Source organism: Rhinopithecus bieti, unplaced genomic scaffold (assembly GCF_001698545.2).
Source record: "Rhinopithecus bieti isolate Rb0 unplaced genomic scaffold, ASM169854v2 scaffold_3875, whole genome shotgun sequence".
Taxonomy (NCBI): Eukaryota; Metazoa; Chordata; class Mammalia; order Primates; family Cercopithecidae; genus Rhinopithecus; species Rhinopithecus bieti.
The window spans coordinates 2,180,945-2,196,307 of record NW_016804422.1 but is presented as its reverse complement, the minus strand read 5'-3'; the positions used below and the strand labels follow the sequence as shown (position 1 = coordinate 2,196,307).

The window sequence follows — 15,363 nt, the reverse complement described above, 5'->3', positions numbered from 1 at the left end:
AAAAAAAAAAAAAAAAAAAAAAAAAATTATAGTTCATACATGCTCTCATAAAAGTAATTTATGTCGGGAGACTGAGGCAGGAGAATCACTTGAACCCAGGAGGTGAAGGTTGCAACGAGCCGAATTCGCGTCACTGCACTCCAACCCAGGTGATAGTGTGAGACTCCGTCTCAAAAAAACAAAAACCAAAAACAAACAAACAAAAAATAATTTACCTCAATTGTACAGAAGTTTAAAAAACTTTTTTTTTTAAAAAAGCACCCAAAAATCAAACATGGTTTTGCCACAACCACTGTTAACATCTAGGGTATATCCTTCCAGATAGAATTTTCTATACATACATATATACAAATAAATATATATATTTCAAATTTTTTAATTTACAAAATCTCTATAAATATATATATTTCAAATTTTTTAATTTACAAAATGCTCTATAAAATGTACCTCACACAAACATACATCCCATGCCATTACATACAGTCCTGTACCATCACTTTCAATGGCTACAGATTCTCTCCATTTGAATGTACCATAATTTAGCCCCTGGTAATCCCATATTTTGGGTCATTTACGTTGTTTCCATTTTTCATTGTTATAACACTATGATAAACTCCATTTGTACATCCTCAGGAAGGATCCAACTTTCATTAGGGATGAATTCTCCTTTAGGTAAATGCTAAATCAATTGGCCTGGCTCTAAGTATTTAAGGCTTGTTGTTAATTTTTTTTTTTTTTTTTTAAATGAGATGAGGTCTAACTACATTGCCCAGGCTAGTCTCAAACTCCTGAGATTCAAGTGATCTTCCCACCTCAACCTCCCAAAGCACTGGGATTACAGGTGTGAGCCACCATGCCCAGTAGTTGTTTTTTTTTTTTTCTTTTCAGCCTCGACCTCCTAGACTCAAGCAGCAATCCTCCTGCCTCAGGCTCCTAAGTAGCTGTGAATACAGGCACATGCCACCAAACCAGCTAATTTTTTTTTTTTCCCCAGAGATGGGGTCTTGCTATATTGTGCAGGCTGGTCTTGAACTCCTGGCCTCAAGCAATTCTCCTGCCTCAGCCTTTCAAAGTGTTTGCATTATAGGTGTGAGCCACCATGCACAGCCTGTTTAAGGCTTCTGACAGCTACAGCTAGGCACTTCTCACCATACCCTCAACCAGTGCAGCTTTCAATTTGTTAGACTGAAAATGTCACTTCATTGATATTTTAATTTGTATTTAATTATTAGTATGATGAGTTTTTGGTATGTAGAGAAGGGGAGTTAATCAGAAATACAATTCTACCTAACATCTTTGCTTTGGGTCTTACCCTTGGATCTGTATCTTCCTCTTCCTCATCAGGGTTGTAGGTCTCAGCACAGACTGAAATTGGAGAGAAAAAAACAAAGAATGAATTTAACAGACGTGTGGCTTTAGGAAAAATAGGAAGTAAACTCAATTATCTTTTATTCACTGTTTTCTTTCTTTTCTTTGGAGACAGAGTTTTGCTCTTGTTGCCCAGGCTGGAATACAGTGGCACAATCTCGGCTCTCTGCAATCTCCATTTCCCAGGTTCAAGTGATTCTCTCGCCTCAGCTTTCCAGGTAGCTGGGATTACAGGCGCTGCACCACCATGCCCAGTTAATTTTGTATTTTCAGTAGGGATGGAGTTTCACCATGTTGGTCAGGCTGCTCTCGAACTCCTGACATCAGGTGATCCACCTGATGTATAATATAAATGCTCATGCTTGTAATCTCAGCATTACAAGGCGTGGAGGCTGTAATGCTGGGAGGCTGAGGTGGACGGATCACGAGGTCAAGACATCGAGACCATCCTAGCCAACATGGTGAAACCCCATCTCTACTAAAAATACAAAAATAAGCTGGGCATGGTGGCATGTGCCTGTAGTCCCAGCTACTCAGGAGGCTGAGGCAGGAGAAGCGCTTAAACTTGGGAGACAGAGGTTGCAGTGAGCCGAGATCATGCCACTGCACTCCAGCCTGGCTGACAGAATAAGACTCCATCTCAAAAAAAATAAAAAGCGAGTAAGTTGTGTGAGACATAAAGGGAAAAAAAGCAAGGTGAAGAAGAGTATATATGGCATACTATCTCTTGCAGAAGAAAGGACTTCCATGAGAAAGGAGAGCTAAGAATGGAGGGAAAATAAATATACTTTTACCAGTTAATTTTTCCAAAAGGAAGCAATTTGGGAAGAATAAACCGGAAAGTAATGAAATTATTGTCCTAGTATATAGATAGAAATAGGAAAGAAGGGATAGGGAAAGGAATGAAACTTCTCTGAGGAAACTTTTGTTTGTTTTTGAGACGGAGTCTTGCTCTGTCAACTAGGCTGGAGTACAGTGATGTGATCTGCGCTCACTGCAAGCTCTGCCTCCCAGGTTACACCATTCTCCTGCCTCAGCCTCCCAAGTAGCTAGGACGACAGGCGCTTGCCACCACACCCAGCTAATTTTTTGTATTTTTAGTAGAGAAGGGGTTTCACCGTGTTAGCCTAGATGATCTCGATCTCCTAGCCTCAACTGCCCCCCTCGGCCTCCCAAAGTGCTGGGATTACAGGCGTGAGGCACCGCGACTGGCCTGAGGAAACATTTTATACAAAAGTTTTGACATTTAAGCCATGTTAATGTTTCACATATTTTAAAAATTAAATAGATAACAAGGACCCTAAAACTAAGTACAAAGAAAAAAAACCTACCCATGTATCAGGGTGATAACATAATTAGAGAAGGAAAGAATCAGATTCTAAGTAGCTTCTGAACATAGTACCCTGACCATCCACCCTCAGTGGGATATACTGCACTCCAACAAAAAATAACTGTTGGTGGTGATGGTATAGCAATTCCAAAACTCTTCTTGAGAGAGTCTCGCTCTTTCACCCAGGCTGGAAGTACAGTGGCACAATCTTGGCCCACTGCAATCTCCACCTCCCTGTTTCGAGTGATTCTCCTGCCTTAGCCTCCTTAGTAGCTAGCTCTAGAGGCACGTGCCACCACACCCAGCTAATTTTTGTAGTTTTAGTAGAGATGGGGTTTCACCATGTTGGCCAGGATGATCTCAATCTCTTGACCTTGTGATCTGCCTGCCTTGGCCTCCCAAAGTGCTGGGATTACAGGTGTGAGCCACCACGCCCAGCCTGTAATTCCAAAACTCTTCTATGTGTATTACTGTAGTAAGTAAATAAACAAACACACAGAATACACAGATATTTCTTACTGGTGAGAAGGGGGATACAAATGTGGACTGGAGGAAGAATTAGAAATGGAGATATCAATACAAAGCATTATTTTAAAATCTCACCCCTATGTGTTATTTGCAAAGAGACAATAAATTATCTACTGAATAAAGAGTTTTGTACTTACTAACAAAACTGTTGTTACCAAGAACGAACTAGTTGTGATTACTGATGTTTCTCAGAATGCAGCAAACCTACTCCCTCTTCACAATACAGGCCATTACAGCTGCGAAAAGTTTTCTTCTAATAAATCATCAGTGATCTGTAACAGCTGTGTGACTAGAAGTAATTTATTGCCTATCTCCACCCTTCTGCATAATGGCAAGAACAGCAGTGACTTCTCTCTGAAGACTGTCATAAGGATTCAAGTAGACAGGTGTCAGGCATGGTAAGGAGGCAACTTGAACTATTACCATTATTATCTTGGTTCCATTTGTTCTGGGTTTCTGGAGAATTATTATGTTGGTTCTGTTCTCTATTTCAGCTCCTTTAACAACTGTCCTTTCTTCCAGGCTAACCTCCATCACGTATTTCTACCCTTACAACGTTGTTCTTTTTGCTTTCTCTATGGTTCCCCCCGACCCCTCCCAAGACAGAGCTTTATACTGTCATCCAGGCTGTAGCGCAGTGGTGTGATCTTGGCTCACTGCAACCTCCACCGCCCAGGTTCAAGCGATTCTCCTGCTTCAGCCTCCCAGGTAGCTGGGATTACAAGTGCTAATTTTTGTATTTTTAGTAGAGACTTTTTTTTTTTTTTTTTCCATGTTGGCCAGGCTGGTCTCGAACTCGTGACCTCAAGTGATCTGCCCATCTCGGCCTCCCAAAGTGTTGAGATTACAGGTATGAGCCACCGCGCCAGGCCAACTCTTTTTATGTACTTAATTCTTGCTCATTGTTTTTAGTTTCCTTATAATCTTATACCCATTTTCTGTCTCATCTCAGCCAATTTTATCCTTGGCTTTTTGCTCAGAATTCATAAGTGCAATGATTTCTTGTACTTTACAGAGCATTTTGTAGTGGACCTTTCTAGTCTTCACTCCTTTTATATCCTTAACCAGCTGAGTTCACTCATAGGCCCTGTATTATTTATTAGGATTCATTTATCATCTGTTAAGAGGCAACAAACAGTTCTTGACCCTACTGTCAATCTGTGTGATGGCTAAAAGGCTCCACGTATCTACAACTATGGGACAGGCTGATACATACCACTCCCAATTATTTATTTTTATTTATTATTATTATTATTACTGAGACAGAGTCGCACTGTCTTGCCTAGGCTGTAGTGCAGTTGACATGATCTCAGCTCACTGCAAACTCTGCCTCCCAGGTTCAAGTGATTCTTCTGCCTCAACCTCCCGAGTAACTGGGGCTACAGGTGCATGCCACCACACCCAGCTAATTTTTATATTTTTCGTAGAGATGGGGGGTCTCACCATGTTGGCCAGGCTAGTCTTGAACTCCTGACCTCAAGTGATCCACCACACCCAGCCCCACTCCCAGTTATTTCCCAGTTTCTTAGAGACACTCACTGCAGTCCTGGTCTAGCTACACCCCAACTTCCTTTTCCTCACCGATTCTCTAAACCAATGAAAGATCTGAGAAATGGGCCGGGCGTGGTGGCTCAAGCCTGTAATCCCAGCACTTTGGGAGGCCGAGACGGGCGGATCACGAGGTCAGGAGATCGAGACCATCCTGGCTAACACGGTGAAACCCCGTCTCTACTAAAAACTACAAAAAACTAGCTGGGCGAGGTGGAGGCGCCTGTAGTTCCAGCTACCCGGGAGGCTGAGGCAGGAGAATGGCATAAACCTGGGAGGCGGAGCTTGCAGTGAGCTGAGATCCGGCCACAGCACTCCCGCCTGGGCGACAGAGCGAGACTCCGTCTCAAAAAAAAAAAAAAGATCTGAGAAATGACAGCTTCCATTGTGTCCTATACCCAGGACTCTCCCATCCCTGTCTTAGCAGATAATACTCGACTTGTGTGGCCCATGCCACTTGTGCAGTAATGCCATCATATACCAAGTGCCCAACAGGGACCTTGTATCCTAAAACAAATAAAAGAAAAATTGGGGCGGATAGAGTAAGAAAAGATATACCACTCTAGTCCCTGAAATAGCATTAGGCAATGCTCTGCAGAGGGCTGCCCAGTTTCTGGCTAGTGTGGGCCTTGGTTTACTGAGCCAGGAAAGTAACAGTGGGATATAGGTAATGACTCACTACCTTTCTCCAAGCATTTTTGTTTCCAGATGAGGCCAGGGTGCATTATCTCAGTTCTTTCCTAAGGATTAAGACAGACACCTATCTTAGTTCCTAGACATTTCTTTTTTATTTTCTTTTTCATTTTCTTTTTTTGAGACACAGTTTTGCTCTTGTTGCCCAGTCTGGAGTGCAATGGCATGATCTCGGCTCACTGCAACCTCCTCCTCCCAGGTTCAAGCAGTTCTCCTGCCTCAGCCTCCTGAGTAGCTGGGATTACAGGCACCCGCCACCGTGCCCAGCTAATTTTTGTATTTTTAGTAGAGATGGAGTTTCACCATATTGGCCAGGCTGGTCTCGAACTCCTGACTTCAGGTGATCCACCGGCCTCAGTCTCCCAAAGTGCTGGGATTACAGGTGTGAGCCACCATGCCCAGCCTCCTAGATATCTCTGTTGTCACTTTTTGCATCATCATGAGTATTCTGGTAGGAAACTGGGGAAACCATCAAGGGCATCTAACCAGACACTGTGTCAAACTTCAAGTTTCTTGGTTCTCTGTGCTCTTGATTAATGCCATTATCAGACTAGTTTTCTAAACTAGAAATTTGGAATTCATCAGACTTTCTTCTCTCACCTCTTGTCCAATGAATACATCAAATTATGCTTCAGAAATATTCTCGTATTTGACCTTATTTAATTCAGTGTATTCCAATTGCTACTCCTTGGTCTAAGAGTTCAAAATCACTACTTAGAATAATACATAAAAAAAAAACTTCATTTCAGGAAATAAATGGGTACATGGGTACTATACTAACTTTCTCTACTTTTGTGCATGAAATCTTCCTTTTTTAAATTAATTAATTATTATTATTATTTTTTTTTTTTCAGACAGTCTCATACTCTGTCACCCATGCTGGTGTGCAGTGGCACAATCTCGGCTCACTGCAACCTCAGCCTCCTGGATTCAGGTGATTCTTGTGCCTCAGCCTCCTGAATAGCTGGAATTACAGGGGCACACCACTACGCACAGCTAATTTTTGCATTTTTAGTAGAGATGGGGTTTCATCATGTTGGCCAGGCTGGTCTCAGACTCCTGGCCTCAAGTGATCCGCCCACTTCGGCCTCCCAAAGTGCTGGAATTACAGGCCTGAGCCACTGCGCCCAGCCCTTTTGTGTATGAAATCTTTCATACACATATTTCATTGAAAAGTTGAAAAAAATAAGTTTTCAGTGATGAGACTGGTAGAATTTCGCTGATAATGACACAGTCTTGGGCTACTTCTAGGCCTGCTTTTCCTCCAATTTTGGAAGAAAGTACTTTGGCAACTTAACTCATTTTAATATTTTTAGGCATTTATATAACTGAGGCAGCAAATGTTAATTACAGTCTTCACATCTTCAGATGCAACACTATTATTTAAACAAAACCAGTTTCCATTAAAATTGTTAATATGTTTCTATTTGTGGAAAAACATTATGCTTCAATTTTTCAAACCTGGTTTTAAATTTTCTTGCCTTTCCTATTGTTTATTTATTTATTACGGTAAGAACACTTAACATGAGAGCTACCCTCGTAACAAGTTTTTAAGTTCACAACAGTAGAACTTCCAGATAGTTGAGTACATGAAGGTTCCTGGAGGGTGGCGCACCCAGGAAGTGCATGGAAACTCCATGCACTTCCCAAATGCCTCCCAAAGTGCTGGGATTACAGGCATGAGCCATAGCACCCGGCCTGAATTTGACTATTTAACTTATTTTGTAAAGACAAGGTCCCATTACGTTGCCCAAACTGGTCTCAAACTCCTGGCCTCAAGCAATTTTCCTGCCTCAGCCTTCCAAAGTGTTGGGATTACAGGTATGAGCCACTGCACCTGGCCTGAGTCTATTTTAGATACCACGATACCACATATAAGTAGAATAATGCAGTATTTGTCCTTCTATACCTGGCTTATTTCACTTAGCATAATGTCCTTTTTTCCCTTTTTTTCGAGACGGAGTCTCACTCTGTCGCCCAGGCTGGAGTGCAGTGGTGCAGTGGTACAATCTTGGATCTTGGCTCACTGCAACCTCCACATCCTGGGTTCAAGCAATTCTCCTGTCTCAGCCTCCCAAGTAGCTAGGATTACAGGTGCACACCACCATGCCTGGCTAATTTTTGTATTTTCAGTAGAGACGGGCTTTTACCATATTGGCCAGGCTGGTCTCAAACTCCTGACCTTAGGTGATCCATCCACCTCGGTCTCCCAAAATGCTTGGATTACAGGCGTGAGCCCTCACATCCAGGCTCCCTTTTCTTTTGAACCCTGGACTTACCTCCCTTTGGCCTCCTCCTCTGTTCCCCTCACATCTCTTTACTTCTTCTTGATCCTGGTCCTAAATTACTTCCCTTATTTTCTATGAAAAAAATCCATTTTACAGTACCTACGTGATTGTTGCTGCCCCAAGGGTTCTGCACATCTGGCTGCTTGCCTCAGTACACAAGTTACCTGGAGAAGGTCCAGAATCTGTATGATCCCCTATACAACCTCAAACATTATATCGTGTGTCATGAAATACTCAAGACCTACAGGAAATGATTATTAAAATAGCAACACAGGCCAGGCGTGGTGGCTCACGCCTGTAATCCCAGCACTTTGGGAGGCCGAGATGGGCGGATCACGAGGTCAGGAGATTGAGACCATCCTGGCTAACATGGTGAAACCCCGTCTCTACTAAAAAATACAAAAAAAAAAAAAAAAAAAAAAACATAGTCGGGCGAGGTGGCGGGCGCCTGTAGTCCCAGCCACTCGGGAGGCTGAGGCAGAAGAATGGCGTAAACCCGGGAGGCGGAGCTTGCAGTGAGCTGAGATCCGACCACTGCACTCCAGCCTGGGCGACAGAGCGAGACTCCGTCTCAAAAAAAAAAAAAAAAAAAAAAAAATAGCAACACAGTGGCCAGGTATGGTGGCTCACACCTGTAATCCCAATACTTTGGGAGGCCTGGGTGGCAGGATGACTTACAAGGACATCAGTCCTATTAGATTAGGGTACCCTATGACCTCGTTTCACCTTCATTACCTCTTTAAAGGCCCTATCTCAAAAATATAATCACATCAGGGTTAGGACTTCAATATATGAATTTGGGGAAAACCAATTAGTCCACAACACTAGATTTCTAAATTATTTTAAGCGATACATAGTAATTTCAGCTGCAGGTAGCTATAGATGGAAAAAATACTGCATACTATGAAAGAATATAATGACAAAAATCAGTATTTTAGTATATATAGTAAGCACATAAGCCTTAAAAAGGCAGGGGTGTCTGCTGAAGAGCACCTGCAGTGCAGAAATGGGTGACTGACATGGCACCAGTTTCTCAGTGGATGGTTCTGTTGCCTGTCACAGTCATCACTAGAGTCAAAATATTCCGTTCCTAAATGTGGCAAGATGCCAATACACACATTTCTGATTAATGTGCCTTGACGTTTCAATAGGTATTTAATAAATAAAAGTTGGCCTTTTATTTGACAAAGGAGGTTTTTTTTGTTTTTTGTGATGGAGTCTCACTCTGTTGCCCAGGCTGGAGTGCAATGGCACGGTCTTGGCTCACTGCAACCTCCACCTCCCAGCTTCAAGCAATTGTCCTGCCTCAGCCTCCCGAGTAGCTGGGATTACAGGCACATGCCACCGCACTCAGTGAATTTTTGTATTTTTAGTAGAGACAGAGTTTCACTATGTTGGTGAGACTGGTGTTGAACTCCTGACCTTGTGATCTGTCCGCCTCGGCCTCCCAAAGTGCTGGGATTCAGGCGTGAGCCACAACATTGGCCAACAAAGGAGGTTTTTTAATTATATAAAATCATACTAACATTTCCAACTCAAAGACAGTTAATAATAATTTGGGAGGCCTGGGCATGGTAGCTCACATCTGTAATCCCATCACTTTGGGAGGCCGAGGCGGGCAGATGACAAGGTCAGGAGTTGAAGACCAGCCTGGCCAATATGGTGAAACCCCGTCTCTACTAGAAATACAAAAATTAGCTCGGCGTAGTGGCGCATGCCTGTAGCCCCAGCTACTAGAGAGGCTGAGGCAGGAAAATCGCTTGAACCCAGGAGGTGGAGGTTGCAGTGAGCCGAGATCGTGCCACTGACTCCAGTATGGGTGACAGAGCGAGACTCCATCTCAAAAAACAAAAAACAAAACAAAAAAAAAATTAAAAAAAAAATATATATACACACACATACATACTAATTTGGGACTACATAAGAAAGCCGCATTTAAGGAATCCATGAACTCTCTTCATTTACTCTACCACTTGATGTAGAGGGACTGTTTTGCTAGAATGTAGAACTTGGAAGGCACAGCTTTTCTTTTGTTGGTGGGGTGGACAGTCTCACTGTCATCCAGAATGGAGTGCAGTGGTGCAAACTTCGCTCACTGCAAACTGCCTCCTAGGTTCAAGTGATTCTCGTGTCTTAGCCTCCCAAGTAGCTGGGATTACAGGCGTGGGCCACTACACTGGCTGAGTTTTTGTATTTTTACTATTTTTTGAGATGGAGTCTCGCTCTTGTTGCCTAAGCTGGAGTGCAATGGCGGGATTTTGGCTCACTGCAACCTATGCCTCCCAGGTTCAAGTGATTCTCCTGCCTTAGCCTCCTAAGTAGCTGGGATTACAGGTGCCTGCCACCATATCCAGCTATTTTTTGTATTTTTAGTCGAGACGAAGCTTCACCATGCTGGCCAGGCTGGTCTTGAACTCCTGACCTCAGGTGATCTGCACACCTCAGCCTCCCAAAGTGCTGGGATTACAGGTGTGAGCCACCACACCTGGCCAAATTTTTGTATTTTTAGTAGAGATGGGGTTTCACAATGTTGGCCAGGCTGATCTCGAACTCCCTACCTCAGGTGAGCAGCCCACCTCAGCTTCCCAAAGTGCTGGGATTACAGGCATGAGCTACCGTGCCCGGCTATGTTATGTTTTATGTTATGTTATGTTATGTTATGTTATGTTATGTTATGTTATGTTATATTCAGGCTGAGTCTTGCTCTATAGCACTGGCTGGAGTGCAGTGGTGCGATCTCGGCTCACTGACACCTCTGACTCCTGGGTTCAAGCAATTCTCCTGCCTCAGCCACGTCTAGCTAATTTTTGTATTTTTTTGTTTGTTTGAGATGGAGTTTCACGCTTGTTGCCCAGGCTGGAGTGCAATGGCACAATCTCGGCTCACTGTAACCTCCGTCTCCAGAGTTCAAGTGATTCTCCTGCCTCAGCCTCACAAGAAGCTGGGATACAGGCATGTGCCATCATGCCCAGCTAACTTTGTGTGTGTATTTATTTATTTATTTAATTTTTTTGAGACAGTTTCACTCTTGTTGCCCAGGCTGGAGTGCAATGGTACGATCTTGGTTCACTGCAACCTCCGCCTCCCGGGTTGAAGCAATTCTCCTGCCTCAGCCTCCTGAGTAGCTGGGATTACAGGCGCCTGACACCACGCCCGTCTAATTTTTGTATTTTTAGTAGAGATGGGGTTTCACCATGTTGGCCAGGTTAGTTTCAAACTCCTGACCTCAGGTGATCCACCCACCTTGGCCTCCCAAAGTGCTGGGATTACAGACATGAGTCACCACACCTGGCCTAATTTTGTATTTTTAGTAGAGATGGGGGTTTCACCATGTTGGTCAGGTTGGTCTCGAACTCCTGACCTCAGGTGATCCACTCGCCTTGGCCTCCCAAAGTGGTGGGATTACAGGCCACCTCGCCTGGCCTGAAAAAGGTGTCCTTTAAATGAAGGTCTGAAGAATGTGAGTGAGCAAACAAGAAAGATAATTTTGGTGAGATACAGAAGCAAGAGTCTGATTAGATTCTTACCACTGAGTTTAAAAGGAAAAAAAAAAAGTCTGATTAGAATAGGCTTAAGAGGCCAGGCGTTCAAGGCCAGCCTTGCCAACATGGTAAAACCTTGTCTCCACTAAAAACACAAAAATTAGCCAGGCACGGTGGCACACGCCTGTAATCCCAGCCACTCAGAGGCTGAGGTACAGGAATCGTTTGTACCTGGGAGGTGGAGGTAGCAGTGAGCCAAGATCACACCACTGCACTCCCGCCTGGGTGACACAGCCAGACTCAGAATAGAAGTAAAGCAACTAGAAACAGCAAAAAAATACAAACAGCTCCTTCAAGCAGTTTTGCTTTAAAGGTATGGAGAGAAAAAGGTTGGAGAGAAAACAACAGTCAAAAAAAGTTTATTTTTTAAGAAATAGAGTCAATGATATGTCTTTGCTGAAAGAATAACTGAGTTAAAAGATAAAAGATTATGCAGGAGAGGAGCTAACAGCTAAAAGGATGAAGGGATGGGATCTAGCACAGGTGGATACTGTAAACTCATAGGCAAGTGAGGAATAGATAGTGATGGGATTCTGGAAATTCTCTTGTTTTCCTACTTCTTTGGTTAAACAGAGAACAAGATCATCTGCTAAGGATGAGGAAGGAGGTATAGGAGGTTTTGAGAAGGGGAAGGTATGAAAGACTTATCTAGGAGAACAGAAGTGAACAAAGCATGGAGCATGTGGCTCACACCTGTAATCCCAACACTGGGAGGCCAAGAGAGGAGGATAGTTTGAAACCAGGAGTTTGAGACCAGCCTGGGCAACAAAGGGAGACCTTATCTCTACAAAAAATAAATTAGCTGGGCATGGTGGTGCACACTTGTTGTCCCAGCTACTCAGGAGGCTGAGGCAGGAGGATCCCCTAAGCCCACGATTTCAAGGCGGCAGTAAGCTATGATTATACCAATGCACTCTAGCCCAGCCTGGGCAACAGAAGGAGACCCTGTCTCTCAAATTAATTAATTAATGAGACAGAGTCTTGCTCTTGTCACCCAGGCTGGAGTGCAATGGCGCAATCTCAGCTCACTGCAACCTCCGCTTCCCAGGTTCAAGCAATTCTCCTGCCTCAGCCTCCTGAATAGCTGGGATTATAGTCATCCACCACCATTCCCAGCCAATTTTTAGTATTTTTAGTAAAGACAGAGTTTCACCATCTCCGCCAGGCTGCTCTCGAACTCCTGGCCTCAGGTGATTCACCCGCCTCGGCCTCCCAAAGTGCTTGGGATTATAGGTATGAACCACCGTGCCTGGCCTAATATTTATTTTAAAAGGCTGGGGGCAGTGGCTCATGCTGGGAGGCCGAGGCAGGCAGATTACCTGAGGCCAGGAGTTCAAGACCCGCCTGGCCAATATGGTGAAACCTCGTTTCTACTAAAATACAAAAATGAGGCTAAAGCATGAGAATCATTTGAACTCAAGAGGTGGAGATTGAAGTGAGCCAAGATTGTGCCACTGCACTCTAGCCTGGGCGACAAGGCAAGACTCTGTCTCAAAAAAATTTATTAAAAAAAAAACCACGGGAACATAGCATGATTGCTGGTATCAACAGCCTACTAGAAGTTAATAATCATGAACTGAAAGTAAGATCAGTCAATAAGGCTATCTATTTTCCTCCAACCAGGTTCAGCTATTATTGGTACAGGCACAAAGTGGAGAACTGAACTTAACCAAAGTCAGTTTAGCAAAGCAAATAAAAAGGGAAAAGTAAGGCTAGGTATGGTGGCTCACACCTGTAAAACCAGCACACCGGAAGGCCAGGCTAAGCAGATTGCTTGAGCTCAGGAATTCAAGACCAACCTACGCAACATGGCGAAACCCTGTCTCTACTAAAATTACAAAAATTAGCCAGGCATAGTAGCGTGCACCTGTGGTCCCAGCTACTCAGGAGGCTGAGGCAGGAGGATCACTGGAGCCTGGGAAGTTGAGGCTGCAATGAGCCGTGATCATGCCACTGCACTCTAGCATGGGTACAGAGTGAGATCCTGTTTCAAAATAAACAAACAAACAAATAAATAATAAAAACTTAAACAAAGGGAAAAGCAAATTGAGGGTATGTGCCAGGAAATGATTATAATCACTGACTCAGGAATTTAAGGTTAGTAAGGAAGAAGTGAGGAATAGTAAAAAGACTGCAGAATCAAGTTATCCAGGTTTGAGTAGGACAGCAAAGGAGCTGAGAAGACAGCAGGCAGTGGTTGCAGAATGGGACCACTCACTGAAATGATAAAGAGTTGCAATGCTTGTCATAGCAGAGTATGACCATTGGGAGTGAGTGGCTGAAGTAGGGTGGACAACTGGAAGACAAGATTCTTGGAGGAGAGGAGGTCAAAGAATGGAAGGCCAGACATTGGAAGAATCATCTATACGTGGAAATAAGAAGGAACAACCTGGGGATTGTTAGATGACTAAAACAAGGAGGAGCAGTGGCTGGTAAAATATAATAACGTTAAGTTTTATTTTAATTTTTTTTTTAGATAGAATTTCACTCTGTCACCCAGGCTGGAGTATAGTGGAACGATCACAGCTCACTACAGCATTGACCTTCCAGGCTCAAGCAATCTTCTTAACTCAGCCTCCTGAATAGCTAGGACTACATGTGTGCACCATCATGCCCAGCTAATTTTTTCAATTTTTTGAGAGATGGGGTCTTACTGTGTTGCCCCGGCTGGTCTCAAACTTCTAGGCTCAAGCAATCCTCACACCTCAGCCTCCCAAAGTGCTGGGATTACAGATGTGAGCCACCATGGCCAGCCATAATGCGAAGTTTTAAACTGAAGGTTTCAGGGAGAAGGGAGAGAGAATGGTCTGGAAGCAGCCAGGAGAATCAATAGACATTCACCCATTTCCCGTCAGTGTTACAAGCAAGGTAGAAGAGGAAAGAGCCATTGTTTGAGAAGCCTACAGGGCAAGCCAAGCTTCAGCTACAGCTGGAAAGTGAAAGCTGCACTGAGAGAACAGGGTGAGAATTTGGGGGATTTAGCTGAAGACTAACCAAGAGTTCCAGAGGGTAAAAGAAAGAATCCTTAGAGATAGCAAGGGTAAGTACTTAGGATCCATGCTACTTATGGGCATATGCTCACCTCAACTACTGCAAGTTACTTAACCTCTACTTGTTTCCAGTTTCCTCGTCTGTAAATTGGGGATAATCATGGTATGGACCTCAATGAAAGTGTTATTTTGAAGATTATATTCAACAATACAAGTCAGGCATTTAGAAAGTCCTTAAAACTGCACCTAGCACATAGTCTGCACTTAAAAAATGTAACGTATTATTAGAGGATACTTTACGTATGATTACAGGATACTTTCCTGTATCATCCTACTGAATTATTTGAAAAATCTTTTATTTTCATTTAACATTTCAATCTTAAATCCTCAGATTAAGAAATCTGAGGAGGAGGGATAATACCATGTACTTGTCTGTGTCTTCCGCAAGGTTCAAGATTTGAACAATACTGGCAGAGGGCCAAGCAGCAATTCACAAACTAACACCAACTGTGACCTAGGGAGGAGGTATCACTATACTCTCCATCTCCCAGACCTATCCTACAGACGTCAAGGGATTTAACTAATCTTTCAGAGGAAAAAAAGGTGCAGGGCAGAGATGAACAAAAATGGAAGATAATAGTTTACGGGTATCAAACTAACCTTAATACCTACTCTCAGGATATTGATTCTCTGACCATAACATATTCTTCAACCTCCTTTCAACAGATTTTTGTGTAGAGTGACAACAAAAGCTTTCTGAAAACATAAATGAGCCGATTTTCTCAAAGACAAAGATTAAGGGATAGAAAAGCAATTCCTAGCACTATAATAGGTCAGATGACAATTTCAAATCAAGAAACCTTCCTAAAACAAGGAAATATGAAAGAACAATGTGATACATACCACTTGCCTAGAGGTTTTGAAACACATTAACATTCCACTGCACTACCAAATAAATTCCACATTTATTAAAAAGTCAAACACTTTAAGAAAAACTTTCATAAAATATATTTACCAGTTTTATGAAAAAAACGGGAGCCTTCTCAGGAACAATCTTTTTTTTTAAAAAAAAAAAA

General features: G+C 43.0%; 1 protein-coding gene across 1 annotated transcript in view; it reads right to left on the bottom strand.

Moving 5' to 3' along the window:
- The window catches only part of PRKAR2A (protein kinase cAMP-dependent type II regulatory subunit alpha), a 100,716-nt gene that overhangs the window by 42,607 nt on the left and 42,746 nt on the right, over positions 1-15,363 (bottom strand). The window contains exon 3 of the mRNA XM_017868147.1: positions 1,313-1,365. Coding sequence (XP_017723636.1) covers positions 1,313-1,365 — 53 coding nt within the window. The remainder of the gene's footprint in view (positions 1-1,312; positions 1,366-15,363) is intronic.